The sequence below is a fragment of the Athene cunicularia genome (assembly GCF_003259725.1).
Source record: "Athene cunicularia isolate RWA chromosome 6 unlocalized genomic scaffold, athCun1 chr6_part2, whole genome shotgun sequence".
In the NCBI taxonomy this organism is placed as follows: domain Eukaryota; kingdom Metazoa; phylum Chordata; class Aves; order Strigiformes; family Strigidae; genus Athene; species Athene cunicularia.
In genome coordinates this window covers 2,314,962-2,331,255 of record NW_020799106.1, presented here as the reverse complement: position 1 = coordinate 2,331,255, position 16,294 = coordinate 2,314,962, and the positions used below count along the sequence as shown (strand labels likewise).

At 40.8% G+C, this 16,294-nt stretch overlaps 1 protein-coding gene across 1 annotated transcript in view; it reads right to left on the bottom strand.

Annotated features, from left to right (window-relative positions):
- Positions 1–358: 358 nt before the first annotated feature.
- The window catches only part of GRID1 (glutamate ionotropic receptor delta type subunit 1), a 537,830-nt gene continuing 521,894 nt past the window's right edge, over positions 359–16,294 (bottom strand). The window contains exons 17-18 of the mRNA XM_026851878.1: positions 9,377–9,412; positions 359–1,007 (exon numbers count right to left, since the gene is read on the bottom strand). Coding sequence (XP_026707679.1) covers positions 579–1,007; positions 9,377–9,412 — 465 coding nt within the window. The 3' untranslated portion in view covers positions 359–578. The remainder of the gene's footprint in view (positions 1,008–9,376; positions 9,413–16,294) is intronic.

The following is a 16,294-nucleotide window of genomic DNA, read 5'->3' as shown; positions in this document are numbered from 1 at the left end:
TTATTGTTTGAGGGATTTTAGTTATAATTCACATTTAAGACATTTGTTACTGCTATGCTAATACCAGCTGTTAAATTCTCTGAGTGAACTGCCACCTTGACTATAAAATCGAGTTCTGGGGAAAGGAGAGATCTGAGCATGGTGAACTTTTCTAGCAAGGAACAGGTAAGTTTTTTGCTCTTTAAAAGAAAAAAACAAAACAAAACAACAAACCAGTAAGGGAATAAGTGTTGAAATCAGTGGAATAAAACGTACGGCCCTCAGTCCCAGTAACTGGTCTTCTTTGGCACTTGAGAACGATCACAAGTAGTTTGCCTTTTTATTCATATAGAACAAAATTTACAAAGTCATTCATACATTTTTGTTTTTTTACTGACTTCGAAAATTGGGAATATTCAAAATACACTTTAACCCCACTTCATTCTTTCATTATTTACAGGTATATACAAGAAAAACGTTAAGAGTTTGTGGGTTTTATTTTTTTGTTGTTGTTTGTGGGTTTTTTTGTTTTTTGTTTTTTTGTTTCTTTTACATTTTGTATTAAAAAGCTCTGCTGGTTGTTTTACTGTTTGTTTTTGTCATATGGATGTTCCATGAGAGGGCTCCATTGCTTCTGGAATTACTCCCCCTGGCACAGACTGAAATGACATTGGGATCGGGGTTTTCACGGGACTCTGACGAAATAGTCCTCCATTTGGTGACCTGTGTTTACACTGTATGGAGGGCATGGTGGCCGAGCTGCTCAGGGGCAGCGGCAGGTTGCTGCCAGAGGCAGCTGTCAGTGTCCTGCTGGCACCATGAGTTGTCTGTTCTGGTAAAAAGGTGGTGACAGAAAGTTGCGTGTTCTGGTATTCGCGTACCGGCTCCAGGGTCTGAGCTGGCTGCATGCCACCGATCTCCAGGGCTGAGATTTCAATGGACGCTGGAGAGATTTGCTTGTGGGCTATGTCTTCATCAATTAAACTGTTCATGCGTCTGTGGACCTGCTCCAGGTTCACTTCTTTGTCCTAGTGAGGAAGAAATCAGAACAATCAGTCCAAACACAATCTCCAATCCCATCCGGCCCCCCTCCACTGCCTCTGTGTGACAGGAGCTGCGGTTCACTCATTACACTGTTTTGATTTCATCGGTGCCTATGCAAAACCGTGAGGTCTGCCCATCATCTCCAGCTGAGAAACACATGCTGAAGAAACCACCAGCCCAATCTCAGCCTGCAAAAGCCCCTGATTTTGTCAATCCCGTCCTCCTCAGAGGTAAACCGATGCCTAACAGGAGCTGGCACTGGGGACCAGCACGTCCCACAAGCCCTTCGCTCACCTTGCTCAAGCCTAGAAAAAAAGCGTCTGGCAGGCAAACAAGCCACCTGGGATGCCAAACTCCAGCGAGTATCTCGCCACTGTCTCATCTAGTTGCAGTGCATTTTCTAAGGAACACGTCAGTAAAACACTGTGCACAGCCTAGTTGACCCCAGGGTAGTTGCTTCAGGTGCCGACATCTACTGGCCAGGGGTTGTAGTTGTGAAGGAGCCTTCTCCTCCTGGAAGGAAGCCCTGCGTCACCTACGGGGCACAGACTATACACCTACTGGAACAGCACTAGGAGATGCCTACTCTGGGAGCCCTGGGAAGGAGACCTCTCATTTATGTCCCCAACAGTTGTGTGACCAACTATATGCTCGTCTGTCACCTTGACACATCATCTGGTAAAAGTCTGTGGTCAGAGCTTGGGAAATTAATGCTGGTCTTTAAAAAAAATGCATCACCGACTCCTCAGAATGCATTGCCTAAGGCTCCCAGAGCAGGGTCTTCAAAGGCCTTTTTGGGACCACTGACTCAACGTGGTTTAGTTTCCATGAGGAAATACAGCAGAAGAAGTTGTCTTTAAACCCTGAAGCAGCAAAGACCGACAATGGGCTGTTTGTCACCCTGGCGCAGCATTCAGGCGGCTCCAACTGGAAAGCAACAAGACTGGCAGAGTAAAGTCAACCACCAGGGATGCTGTATGACAGAATTTTTAATAGCTAGCGTTGTATTGCCAATAAAAAAGTATTATATTATATCATTTCTCTATATTTCGTAAAGCACGGCTATGATCTGCTGTCGCAGTTATTTGATGCAAGTGTACCTACGGTACGGCAGACTAGCAGCAAAGCATCTATAAAAGCCCAACGATCCTGGAACTGGAGAAATTCCCTGGTCTGACAGAAACTCGTAATGATGCTGGGCAGCCAGCAACACTCCAGCCTGAGAAGCAGGACTGCCTGCAACTTTTGTGTTCCGGTAATCCTCGACTGCCCACAGATCAACGTGTTTAAATGTTGGTTAAACCCAACACCAGCAGTCTTACCGCTCTGATTCGTACCAAAAACCAGGCTCTGGGAATAAGGTGTCACTACATACACCCCACGATATTTTGCCACTGGTGTTCAGGCGGAGCACAGAGAATTACAATTTTATTCCAGTGGTACCCACTGCTATGCAACTTTGCTTTCACCTGTAATGTGACAAGTCAACTACAAAGCCCTCGATTCCTGTCAACGCCAACCACACATTTTGGATCTAACTTTGTGATTTAACACCACCTTCCACACTGCTTAAGAACCATTGCATTTGCTGATCTCTGCATGGATTTGGAAATTAATTAGTGTTACATGATGGTGAGCCCCAACCCGTGTCCTTAGCTTAGGCTAAATCCATATTGATTTCAACGGAAGTACAATTGTTCAACAATTACAGGTCTGAGCTGCACGTTGCACCTCCTTTGCTAATCAGCAGAAAATGAATTCCGATTTCATTTACATCACAAATCCACCAAAATCCCAGTGAAGCTCCCAGAAACCCAAGGGATATTGTCTTCCTACCAAAGAAACAAACTGTTTTGTTTTGTTGTTTTTTTTTTTTTTAAATATACTGCTTTTTCAGCCAGCTCCTCTAATCAGACTATTCTGAGTTAGACAAAATCCATGGACAATATAAAAAAAACCCAACTTTTGTGGCAGGAAGGGACCACACAGTATTTGATCAGATAACCCCTGCAACTGCAGCAAGTCCTTCCTGCCAACAGCCGTACCTGACCTGTCAGGCTCTTCGTTCAGTAAGTGAGACAGTGCACCAAGCTGATGACAACACAGAGCCTAGTCCATAAACTCTCTAGCTAGGCAGGTTAAGGATTTGTAGTACAATGGCCGGAGGGTTACCTGGATTTAATTAATAAATGTATTTACTTCTATTTCTTGAAGTGAAATGGCAGATGGGCAGTGAAACCTCGCCAAGTTCTGCTTGGACATCACCTCCAGCTACCAACACGTGTGCTGACACCTGTGTCTAAGGACGTTAAACTCCAGAAGCCTGTTATATAACGCTTCTTTAGGTACCCCATACTAGTTCTTTTCTCAAAAACGGTGCTAGCTTTGATTTAGACTCTCAGGTTGGCATTCTAGTTATCTGGAACCTATATTCTTGTTAAGCCCCTACTACAAAGTAAGAAAAGCAGAGAACTCGGGGTAGGACTGAGCGCACACCAGAAGAAATTTTCCTAAATAAACCTTCGGAGAAACGTCCATGGCTCATTTGTGGTTTTCTAAGCTTTTGTCAAATACTAATGACTTCCTCAGATCGCTTCAAGTGAAAATATCTATCAACATTTTATTTGCGTTTGTATTTTTGATTGCAAGGGCATACCGGGTACATTCCATCCTGCTCTGCTGCAAGAACAAACAGAATGTGATTGGGATAGTCACGTCGAGGCAGAGGGAAAGCTAGCTTCAGTATTTGCACCATGCAGTCATTAACTGTTTGCAGAGGAAAAATACATTTGTGAATGAAGTGTGCTCTTCATTTGGAGCATCTGTGCACAAAAGGTCGTAAAACTTAAAGAATTAATTAATCCTGGCTATGTATTTAGCTCAGCTCTTTTAAGACGTAAACACGAAGAGCCACAGATGGGATGCTCTTAACAGACCCGTCCTGACCAGAGCAGAGGGGTTATTAAGGTCCATGTCATTGGAACGTTTCCCTTCGCTGGGAACAGGAAGGATTGCCCTCCTTTCTCCTACTACCCACAGTCCAGCCCTGGGACATTATCAAGAAAAAACAAAAACATAACTCCTTCACACAGACATCCCGCTTTATCTACAACAGAACACGTTATGGAGTAAGGAGAGAAGTAAACGCTTGCCATTTTTTTTTTTTTTTTAAGAGGTAGGGGTTGGGGTTTCAGTTGCCTCCTTTTAACTCTTTCTTCAGCACTAAGGACAAATTTCTGGCCTTATTAAGAGCAGAGAAAAACTTCTAAAGGCTTCCTAGAGCCCAGAAGTTCACACTATTCCTTCTTTTTGTTGTTAAAATAGAATGTTTGTAAAGGTTAAGGAAAACAGCTCTGCCTCTGAGGAATAATAAAACCAGATTTTTAAAGGTTCTTCCCTTTTTCTTTGTCTTATTAGATGAAGAGCAGCTAAATAACTAAATGTCAAGCTTTGTATGAAACTATCTTAATGCTGAATGAATGATTTTTCAAATGCTCTTAAAAACCCCTAAGATAAAAATTAGAAACCCTTGAAAAGATTAGTTTGTCACTACATACTAGAAGATTGCCCTGAATCCCAAATCTGAAGGTTTTGGGACAGCTTCATTCGACAAGCCAAGCTTTCAGACTTGGTAAATTCTGTAAGCCTCATCTTTCTTTTCCTTTATTGTTCTTTCAGAAAATTCAGTAACGAAGTTACTGAAAAGTAACAAGGTAGATGGAAAAAGGGTTAAATGGTAATAGAGTCAGAAGAACAAATTTTTTAAAGTTATGATGCTTTGCTCTCTTCTCACCCCAGTGTTCTCCTTTATTTTTAATTCTATATTTCTCATTAAATATGAGCCATGTGTTATCAGTTTTAAGCAGTTACTGAGGCTGCATTTTTTTTTTTCCATTTCCTGAGGCTTTGTCACCTTAGCTGTGAAATGGTAATGTAGCATTGCAAAAGATTTTCAAGCCTTCTGACATTGTAACTGTTCTCTATTTTTGCATTTCTCTCTGACCGAATTAATGAATCGAGGCTTGGAGCTAGGGAATGGCAGAGGTACAAGACCTAGGGGCTGGATGGAAAAAAAATACCAAACAACCAGGAGCCACAGTGGAAGGCGGCGTGTTGGTTTTCTAGCCCAGAGACTCCCCTTACCCAGAGCAGAGCCCCTCGGGGAAGCCTTACTGCTTCTCTTCACAAAGGCTCCAAACTGAGCTCCAGACTGAGACAGATGCCTTACCAAAGGTTTCTTCTCTTTCTCTTTTGTACTTAATATGCCAAACTTAGTTAATATTATAAATGTCGTATCTCAGATGTTTCATGCCAATTCAACTTCACTTTTCGTATATAACTACATTGAATAAATGTATACGCTTGTGTGGCCAGAAGGGAGATCAAATATTTTCCTTTTGCTACCTTCGTGATTCTATCTTCAATATTAATGTTGTACTCCAAATAGATCAGTTGAAGAAATTAATCAGCAAAGGAAAGAAAAAAATATTGTGTAAGGAAAATGAATTACAAACACAGGCTTATCCTCCTCAAGCTTACGGAAAACAGCTAACCAAACAGTGCTTCTGGTCAGGAAATGATCTTATTCATAAATACCGATTTAAATGTCATTCCTCCCCAGTGAGTTGGAGTTCTGCAAGGGCGAAGGTTCCTGATACATCCCAAGAACTTGATGGTGAACGACAGGCTCAGTGGCCTATGACTGCCAGCAGGAGCGCACCGTGGCAACCACTGGGGTGGATTTGGAGGATGCTCACCAGAATTATCTGGGAACAACTAACCCTGCGCCACCTCCCCTGCAAGAAACGACCACTCGCCTTCAGGAATCACCAAGTCTGGCCTCATCACGCGGAAAGAAATTATGGCAAGATATAGATGCAGACAGGATGATTTACGGAGTAATCAATATTTTTTTTTTTCCTAGCTTATTTTCTGTGACTTTTGACAGCAGGCTCTAATAAAAGTATGTGGGCAGTCAGATTGAAAGAATATGAAACTACTTGGGAGGTTTGGAGTCAGTTAACATCAAATTTGAGAGACTCTTCAGTGAGTGTTGGAAAGGAGCTACCAGCTGATATTTTCAAGAAATTGCCTGTATCACTCTAAACACAATTAATGCAAAGGTAATACTGTTCAGCTGCCAGGCTTGCAATGGTTGGGATTTTCCAAAAGTGAAGATTTTTCGACAACAATATTTTTATCGAAGACATTAATGTGGCCTCTTGTTCTCACTCATGATTTCTCTGATCTTATCAGAGGAAGCCGCTTGAAGAGATAAAAACATTACAAGCTGATGAAGCAGTTTCAGTGAGGCCAAAAAAGGGAGAAAAATGCCCAAAAAGGAATGATGAATATCCACAGAAATGTGATGCTAAAACCTTGCCAAAACTGTGATAAGTTGCACCTGCGTTCCACGGATGCAAATAAGGCCACACTAGACTAGAGGAGAAGAAAAAGACCGATGGTCCCGACCCTAAATATCAAGCACTAAAAATTCAGAAATGCAGCCGATATGGGCAGAGAGGCACATACACCAAGGGACCACCATGAACGCGTCGATAACTCCTGGTCAAATGCTGATAACCGTGCCAAGTATTAAAATCCTGTTAATGCAGTTTAATAAGCCCCAGGAGATTGCAGAGAAATAACGCTTTTAAACTAATACAGTCTTAATTATATATTGCGGCGCATTTCTGTTTTGTTTGTTTGTTTGTTTCTGTCTTGGGTGACAGAAGGAATATCTTCTGGTGAGAGAACGAAACCAAGACATAAATGTTCATTTACATTTTCATTCTGTGAAAGAACTATTTGAAAAAATAAGGCAATTTTGTGATTGGGACTGAGGTTCAAAATTTGAGTCAAGTTCTGACCGTGAGCAGGTTATACGCCAGTCCCTCCACCATCTACATAAAACACCTCTTAACCCATACACGTATGTTAAAAAATACAAGTATCAGCAGTCACGAGATACAGATGATGGAACACACGCATGTACGCAGCCAGGCATAAAGGAAGACTCTGAGGCACTTCCACGCACAGACAGACACACTGTGTAACTGAAAAAAAAAAAAAAAAAAAAAAAAAAAAAAAAAAAAAAAAGCAGAGAAATAAAACCGAAACGGTGACGTTTCCATGCTCAGGTACCCGCAGGCTGTTCTCTTCTTAGCTCAGTGTCAAAACCCACAGCTCCACCCAGCTCCCAGCTTCTGCCCGTGGTGTTTCAGACATCACGGACTCAACCACGTAGCTTGTTAGGGAGAAATGAAGCAGCGGCAGCTCTGCACATGTACGTTTGTTTAAGATTATTTTGAAATTCTGTATTCACCCAGGGTCATTATCATTACTTTCAGCTACAGCTACTGCATCTATAAAGCTGTAATTTTAATTTATTCCACGAGACTCTGACAGAGTGGCAAAACCAGACATAATTGGCTTGCTGAAGAAGAAAAAGCCGTGATGATACATGTAATAGATGTGCTGCAAAACAATGACAACACAGTATGGGGTTATAATAATAATAATACAAATAACCCCCTTTTAATAGGACTCAGTCTGCCACGCTCATTATTCTAGAGATTCTGCAGTCGACAATGCAGTGAAATGCAGACAGACGTGTAAACAGATGCAGCAGTGATGTATGTTTGCTGTCATTAATTCAACACAGGCAACTGACCTAGTCAAATAGCACTTAATGTTACATAAAATCTGCTGAGTGCTTTCTGAATGTACTCTGCTAGATACCGGTTTGACCATAACTGTATCTTATTAGAAATAAGTACAGATGCACCTCAAGTGTCTACTTGAAAAACTCTTATAAATAGGCCCAACTCTGCAATCAAGCTTCTGCTCTTAGGAGTGGAAGCTATACCATGTATTTTAAATTAGCAATTAACTAAGCTGTCATCCACAAAACAGCTGTTAGAAGAATGCGTTGAGACTGACATCAGTTGAGGTCCAGTTGAGGACTGTTTTGCAACTGAAAGGATAAAAGAAATGAAAGAGTTTTGCAATATATGAATTTAATTCAATGTGTAATCGTCTTCAGAGAAACAAAACTTTGCGGGACATTATGTATGAGGGACCAGCTTATTCACTAGGAGATGCTCTCCTTCATCAGAGAGCAGAAATTCCTGTGTGAAGAGACAGTAACATTCTTTTTCCTTCTAAGTAAACCTGAAAAGAAAAAAAGTGAGAAATAACAGAATGCTGCAAAGATGAAGTTAATGTGATAGAAAATGGTTTCAAATACATTGCCGAAGTTTATTCCCACCTACCCACAGCCAGAAAATATAATTGGTGAATGTAAGCAACTATTACCAAAAACCTAGAGGCCAATCAAGTAACGGTGACTTGCTACAGGAACCGCTGCAAACAGCACGGAGCTTCATGAAGCCGTGCCTATCTTCCCATGGTCATGTTGCCCCCCGCTTAGCCAGGTTGGATTTATCTAACCTGAAATCACATCTAGGCAGGACTCTTAAAGCTGGCTGTAGCCGTCCCAGGTCACGCCTGTGAGTCTTGCCCAGAAATGCACCAGACAATGAGCTCCCCACCAGGCCCCCGAGGCTGATAATGCACACCAATTTAAACCAGTTAAACATCTGTCGCTGCTTTATTTTTATCTCTTCAACTGCACCCGCACGCTATACCACTGTGTGACTTAATATGCAGGACACAGTAGTGATGGGACAAGCCCCACGCAGCAGGGGACAGCAGGTAGCCCCAAGGTCTCTTGCAGTGATCTGCTCCCACATCCATCACAATCCATTAACTAAGGGCAATCGCAAACACTGGTTAGTCCTCACAACCGACAGCAGACTCAGACCCACGCGGTACGAGGCTGTGACAGCATCCTCATTTGTTCCTCGCTATGAAAGGGGACATTCAGCCTCGTGCTGTGGTATTCAAGTTTTAAAATCCTTACCAACCTTGGTTCACAAGCATTAGAGACTGGTAACTCGAGTACACAGACAATGAATGACTGGTTACAGATGTTTCCACAGTTTTCATGGGGTCAAAAAAAAAAAAAAAAAAAAAAAAGAAGAAGACAGCAAGAGAATGCGAAGAAACATTTTTCAAGACAAGCAGCAAAATGCAGTAGTGAATGAGTGATGAGCATGCCAACGTGTCTGCCAAGGAACTCTTGGGAGGAAGGAGAACTTACACGTGGGGAAACCTTTACTGTGCACACGCTGCATCTATCGTAGTTACAGGCACTTCCAACAGCACAAAGGTTAGGTTCAAGGGGAGTTCCGGGGAGAGGTAAAGATGAGGAGATAACTAGCAAAGATTCATCTCTGCAAGCATTTTCGACAACAAACCAATTATCTGTACGTTCATTATAAACTCTCACCATGCTTCTGAGGCCCAACCTCACATCGTTGGCCATCTCCAGAGAGAAAGGGGAAGGACGATGTGCGGAGAGAAAAAAAGATCAAGATAGTGAGGCTAATAATGTAAATTAATATTTCGCTCTTTTTAGCAAACGGATACTTAATATTTTTTATACTTCTGGTTTGAAATAGCAAATTCTAGCCACTGCAATCAAAGAGGATGGCCCTGAAGATGGTGTTGTTTTCGGAATTCAACGACATCTAAAATGACCCTGCGAGGTAACAGATTATTCTTTTATGAATTAAAGATTAAATTCACGGAGGTTCTGTTCCAAAACTCACTAAAATTTAATGGATTCTTTACATTGCTTTACACAGCTTTTAAATTCTAAATTATTATCTAGTACATAAGGGATGTAATTTTTCACTCTACTGAGCCCAAAGCAAAGCAATGCTACCCTTTAACGCTCTGATTTACTCCGCTGGAGCATCATGCATAACAGATTGCTCTATCATCATCCTTCACCATTCCAGCCTAGTCAAATCCAAATCTCAAAAGTTCCCATTTTTTTTCCTATTATGCCAGGAGTACAAGAGGGACTTGGCACAGGAGGCACAAAGAGTTTCTTCTGCAACGTTGTTTGATGCCCAGCAATAGTTCTCCATTTCACCACCGCGAAAGCCTTTAAAAACGCTTACTCCCGACTATTAGCCACAAATGTTTTAATTAAAACTGGATTTTGAAAAGGTTTCTGCACACCCATTTAGGGTTGTATTTTGGAAGCTGCCCAAGCTCCTTTTTCAACGTGAAAAAAGATATGGCCAGCCAAATTATTAAAATAATTCAGCATAACAAAAATCTGGCCACCAGTTTCCCAAAAGAGAGATTCTGGATACTGAATGCTTCTGAAGAAATAGTACTTGTTATGTTGAGGAAGTCTGAGTAGGTCTTTTCCATATTTGTGCTTATAAATATGGTTCTGAACTTACGGCAAATCATAACCAAACCATCAAGTTTGGTTTGGGGTTTTTTTAATATATGTATTTTACACAGTATTAATACCTGTGATTCCCTAATATTTTGCTAATATTGAGCACGGGTTATTTCAGCTATTAGAAGATTATTTAAATGCGATGGATAAATAGATTTGTAAATTGATTTTTAACATTATTGTAGGGTAAGTTCAATCTTCAGCAAATCACTTCAGTGTAACTTCCAGTTCATGCTTTATACAAGGAACTCAGGTTTGATCCTCTACCACTAAAATGAATGGAAGTGTTTTGGTGATCTGGGTGAGATCAGGATCACAAACCCTTATTTATTTTTACATACATGTTTAAAAGCTTTAGTCGGATCAAGGCCTAAAGCATTTTACAAACCACAAAAATGTGAAGAAAAAAAAAAAAACAAACAAAAAACAAACCCTGAGAAAACAGTTACATTTTATCGTTTTTATTTTAAACTTTTACTGATGTCGTTATTACTGAATATTCAATCCCCTCTCAAAAAGTCAACTTTAAAATACCACTTTAGGCTGAGATAAAATATACAAACATTAGCTCTGTAAACATTGCGTGAAGAATCTAAAAGACTCTGACACATTAAGGCTCCAATTCAGTAAAACACGTAAGCTCATGCCAAGCACATGAGTAGCCACAGAAGTTCTCTGGGATAGGTGATGTAAGTACTTAAATCCATTACCAAACTGGAACTTTAAACAGGTTCTTTCCTTCTGCCTTCCCTGCATGGCAACATTCATTTTTTTAAGCTTATTCCATTTAATACTTCACTCCCCCCTCACCAAGGTTCATGCTGAGTAAATCCAGATTATATCCCTAAAAACCTGATTAGCAGAGGTGTCTTACATGATTTATATCAGAGAAAAATTAAACCAAACACAAAAATGCCTTCCTCGCAGCTAGGGAAATACGCTGGAACTAAGTCTGAATGCTTCAACACTGCTTTGGGTAGCAGAAGCCTGAGCCCAGTGTCATTAATCACAGGGATGACATGTCATTTTTAAATCCATTACAGCCTTGACCTAAATTGTTGGTGATCAATAGCAAGAGTTGACTGATTTCATTGGATTCTGGATGAGCACCGTGTCTGGGACCAGATATTACAGGTATTCACTGCTAGGGACCTCTGAGGAGAAGATCTCCCTTCTTCACTTGTGTGAAGCCAACACCGAGTTAGCTAAGATGCCCTTCCAGCTATTACCAGTGTCTGTACAAGGCAATTTATATATTACATCCTCCTCTTTTTCTTTTTATTTTCTTTAACTGATTCTTCCAGCTTATACTCCATCATCAAACAACATTAAAATTTGCCTTCTGGGATGACTGATTCCTAACACCGCTTTGCTGATTTTAAAGTGCTAGTTAAATGAAGTTTCTCAGCTTATTATATTCCAAGCTTGTTTGGAACTGAATTTCTAGATGGCATTAAAATGCATTATTTTGCCAGTGTTTACATGATTTATTTTCCCCAAAAAAACTTTATTTATTCTTAGAAAAGTAGAATACAATACAGTGGTACAAACAAATGATCATTTATATGCAACTGAGCAAAAAAATGTACAAAGATTTCAGACATGTCATAAAAATACAGAAAAAAAAATAATTTAAAATAAAACCAAGATAAAATATAGAGGACATGTGATGAAGGGAAAATAAAATATCGGTTTGATGATCTCATGTTTCCTTTCACTCTCAAAAGGAACCATCCTGGGGGAAATCAAATTGTCAGATAAAAAGATAACAGCACAAAGGAGACGAGGTAAATGAAGTGACACAGAAAAAGACAAGGAAAGGGAAAATAATTGTGAAAGCATAAGACTCTTTAATAATCAAAACCAACACTGCTGACACCATGCTGAAGGTACGGAAGCCTCGACTGCCATGGAATAATATCTGGTTGGAGTGAAGTGAGATGAATAGAGTGTAAACCACAGTTCTTAGCAGTGACAAATTTTGATCCACAGGACTCGTATCTGCTAGCTCGTATTTTCCCTTCTATGGTACACGGATTTCCATAGTCTTCTAATACCAGAGGAGAGTCCTAGTGGGTAACTTTCATGCCTGCTAAAGCTGGAAATATGAATTTTTGAGGTAGGCTGGAATTTATCTATCATCAAACATGGAAACAGGGGAACTTAAGGCAGATCACACATGCCTGCCCTGTCCAGTTACAGGTTTTCTTTCTGTCATCCTGCATACTGCCAAGATATTTGTGATAATTTTTAGAGTGATTCTACTACCTCCCACTATCCTATAGAACGAGAAAGTATTGCAGAGTCTAGACTTTTTGAGATTCAGTAACATTTAAAGCATTATTAGGATGGGAGTAGCAAGAAACGGGAATGACAAGATGCTGTTGCTAGTACACGAGTCTGTTCTCACTCTGGACAGTACCTGAATTGCTGCCCCCTTTTAATAATTTAAAAATAAAAAGTGAGAACAGAAAAGTGAGAAGAGTCTGTTTACTAAAATTATTTTGCAGAAGCACGAGAAGGTTAAGAAATCACAAACTAAGCTGTGAAGGCTGTGATTGTTAATGAATTACAAATTTGACACGTGTTATGAGGCAATGACTAGTAGCAACTCAGGAGGTGGAAAATTAAGCTGTTCCTTAACCAGTAAAAAACCCCAAATCTTCACGCACTACAAAGCTGCGAACACACTGGGTATGGTTTCTGGAAAAACTCACGTTGCTAGGAGTAGCACAGCTGGTTTGAAGAAAATACATTTCTGATTTATAATAGGCATTAGCCAAGCTAAGAATCAATCAAAGAATTTACTGAGGTCATTCTAAAATTGTCTTTCAGGAGCTATATTAACATTAAGTGAATCAAATTCACCTTTTATGGAAGACGGAACAAGTAGCAGTTCCCAGCAAAAATTAAAAAAAAAAATCATACTGTATAATTGACTAAATTTCTTTTATGGGGCGTTGTCCATTAATTTGATTTTAGTGAACACATCATACAGGGAAAAATACAGGAATTCAACTTTCTTTCCATGAATAATATGGTATTCTATCTTTGCTTCTAAGTTTTCATTGTTTTGGAGTATAGTATGTGGATGAACTAGGAGTGCTTTCTTAATAGTTCTGAAGAGATCTCAGAAGTCATAATCTTCAAGGGGAACAGTATATCACAACACGACACAGCTGATAAAGCACGGGATGCTGGGGAGTCCATTGCAGTAAGCAGCTCCACTTGATCATAATGACAGTGAAGATATGAAAACTGCCTTTCAGTCTGTCAAACAGAATAAAAGACACCAGCAACCTGATGAAGTGGTAAAGCCCTTGGCAGTTAAATGATCCAAATTATATTGTAGCTCACTAGGATCATGGAACAAATGCATAGGACTCATATCAAAAGATACCAAAATCCAGAGATAATTATTGAAACTCTATATTTCTATGGTACCAGCTTTCAATAATTTTATCGGATGGCTCAGTTATTCAGAAGGGACAAGGAGTGACTGAACAGAGATTCCAGAATAAATATTAATTTCCATTTTATATTTTACAGCTCCCCAAATTTCTGTAGCTTACCAGAGTCAAAAGATTAGATATCACTACCTCAGGCTGAGTAGCAGCTGTGTAAATTCAAGATTTTAACACATAAAGATAGATGTATGAGCTGGCTAAATTTCACTGTGCGTATAGGATATCCGGGTATTAACAACAATTAGGAGAGGACGATTATAAATTCTAGAAAATCTTATTTGAAGAAGCTGACAAAATGTAAATTTTCCTGTATTAGAAAATAATAAGGACATTTAAACATCACTAGGTATCTTTCCAACTTTAAGAGATTACAAACCTGAGCCCTAACAGAATTAATGCGGATGCAGCTATACGTTTTATCCTGATGTTGGAGCTAATCTTTCTTTTGTTAAACTGATCTGATAAGGATTAAATGTAGAATTAAAAGGGATAACATTAAGATTTTTACAAACATTTTTACAAATCTGCTTCAAATAGAGTAAAAGTATCTTTTTTTTTTTTTTTTTTTTTTTTTTTTAGGAGGCATTTCTTTACAGAACGGGTTGTTAGACGTTGGACTGGGCTGCCCACGGAGGTGGTGGAGTCCCCATCCCTGGGGGGTGGTTTAAGAGTAGGGTCGACTTAGCGCTGAGGGATCTGGTAGTTGGGAACTGTCAATGTTGGGTTAATGGTTGTACTAGATGATCTTCAATGTCTTTTCCAACCTAGATGATTCTGTGATCTTGTATCAAGATCCCGAAAATCAACCCAGCCTTCACTCTTCTACCAAGAAAATCCACAATTCCTTGAATGATATTACAGAATTGTGAGCCAGTGGCAAATGTGGGAAAGTAAAGGAAGTCTATCTTTCCTGTAGGTTTATCTTAGTGAACTGACTTAATGGGTAGAAATAATATTATTTCTTTTAATTGAGTGGGGCAGATTTCCTTCATGTGTGAACAATGTAAATAATATTGCTATTGGAAGTAGTCTGCATCTGACATAACTCTTCCTATAAAGTCTCTACAAAGGTAGATCAGATTAATGTCAAAGCCCAAGTTATGCTGTCAGGTTTCACAAGACAGGCTTCATATTCCCCCCAGTTACATAGTTAACGCTACAGTTTTCCATGCTCGTTGTAATTAAGAGCTGTGATTTATACCACACTGACATCTGAGTCCCTGAACACCTCCGTGTATTTGGGGGCTAACCTCCACAAAAGCCAGAGGAATACAAAGTGGAAGAAGAAAAGATGACAAACTGGCAAATATCAACACTGTAATATCAGCTGGAAACGCTTCTCACAGCTAATGAAAGCTGCACACGTTCTCCCAGCCACAGACTTCGCAGACCTTCAACATACAAAATAAAGAGTCTCTAAAAAAATCCTTTCTCTCTCTCTCCAGCAAGTTGAATGGCTGCCCAACCCCGTCAGAACTCTGCCAGAGCAGTCGTGCATCCATGTTCCCAACATCTCTCTGGTTTCTGAGTTGGCAGCTGTTGGCGTGATACAGCCTACCGAGCAGGCCAAGCTACAGAGAGAACGTTACACAAGGGCTCCGCAAGTCATGACAACGCCTCATTCAGTCCTGATTCCACTGTCATCTTCTAGAGTGGGTTTATAAAGCTCCTAACAGGGCAAGGGTCTCAGAAGCCAAACGCTGCCTCCTTGTCCTTCACCTCACGAGGTGACTTCTGCAGGAGGCTACGCCAAAGTCTAATCTTAGGCTGTGAGAAAATCAGCCCCTTCTGTGACCCTTCACAGAAAAAAAAATGGTTGGGAGACAACCCAGCTCCGACAATTTTTAGGTGACACCACACCAGTGTTCTGCCAAAGCCTTCCCAAAAGCAGAAAAAAACCCAGCAGTGTGACTTAAGTTTGCAGTTGTTCCCGAACTTGGGTGGAGTATCCAATGCAGCCAACATTTTCCATACGCCGTGCATGCTGCAGCTCTGTTACTGTGGCGATGGCTGCAGAAATGCTGGACAATGCCCAGCGACAGACAGGAGACAGCCTGAACACACCGCTCACCCAGGCCACATTCGCTTTCGGCCCCCTTTTTGCTCAGGCACTGTTCCTGACTCAAGCAGAGGAGTCCCTCACACTCAACGCTCCCCTCGTCCCTGGATCCTGCCCGTTCCAAACGGTTCTGAAACTTGGTTTTCCTAAACACGCTGAAAATCTTCAACCAACCTACCCCATCGCTTCCGAAACTTGGCTTCCTCTATGAACTGCAGGCGCCACCAGCAATCCTGCTTCGATCCCTCCTCGCTAGCAGTACATCAATATCTCTGCCCACTCATCTACCAAGAAATATCGGCTGCTAATTTATTATTGACTCGTTTGCTGATTCCTGCTGTGGTCGCCCTGAGGCGGGTGGGCCCCGGCGCCCCACAGCCCCCGGCGCGCCCCCTCCCGGGCCCGGCGGCCATTACCCGC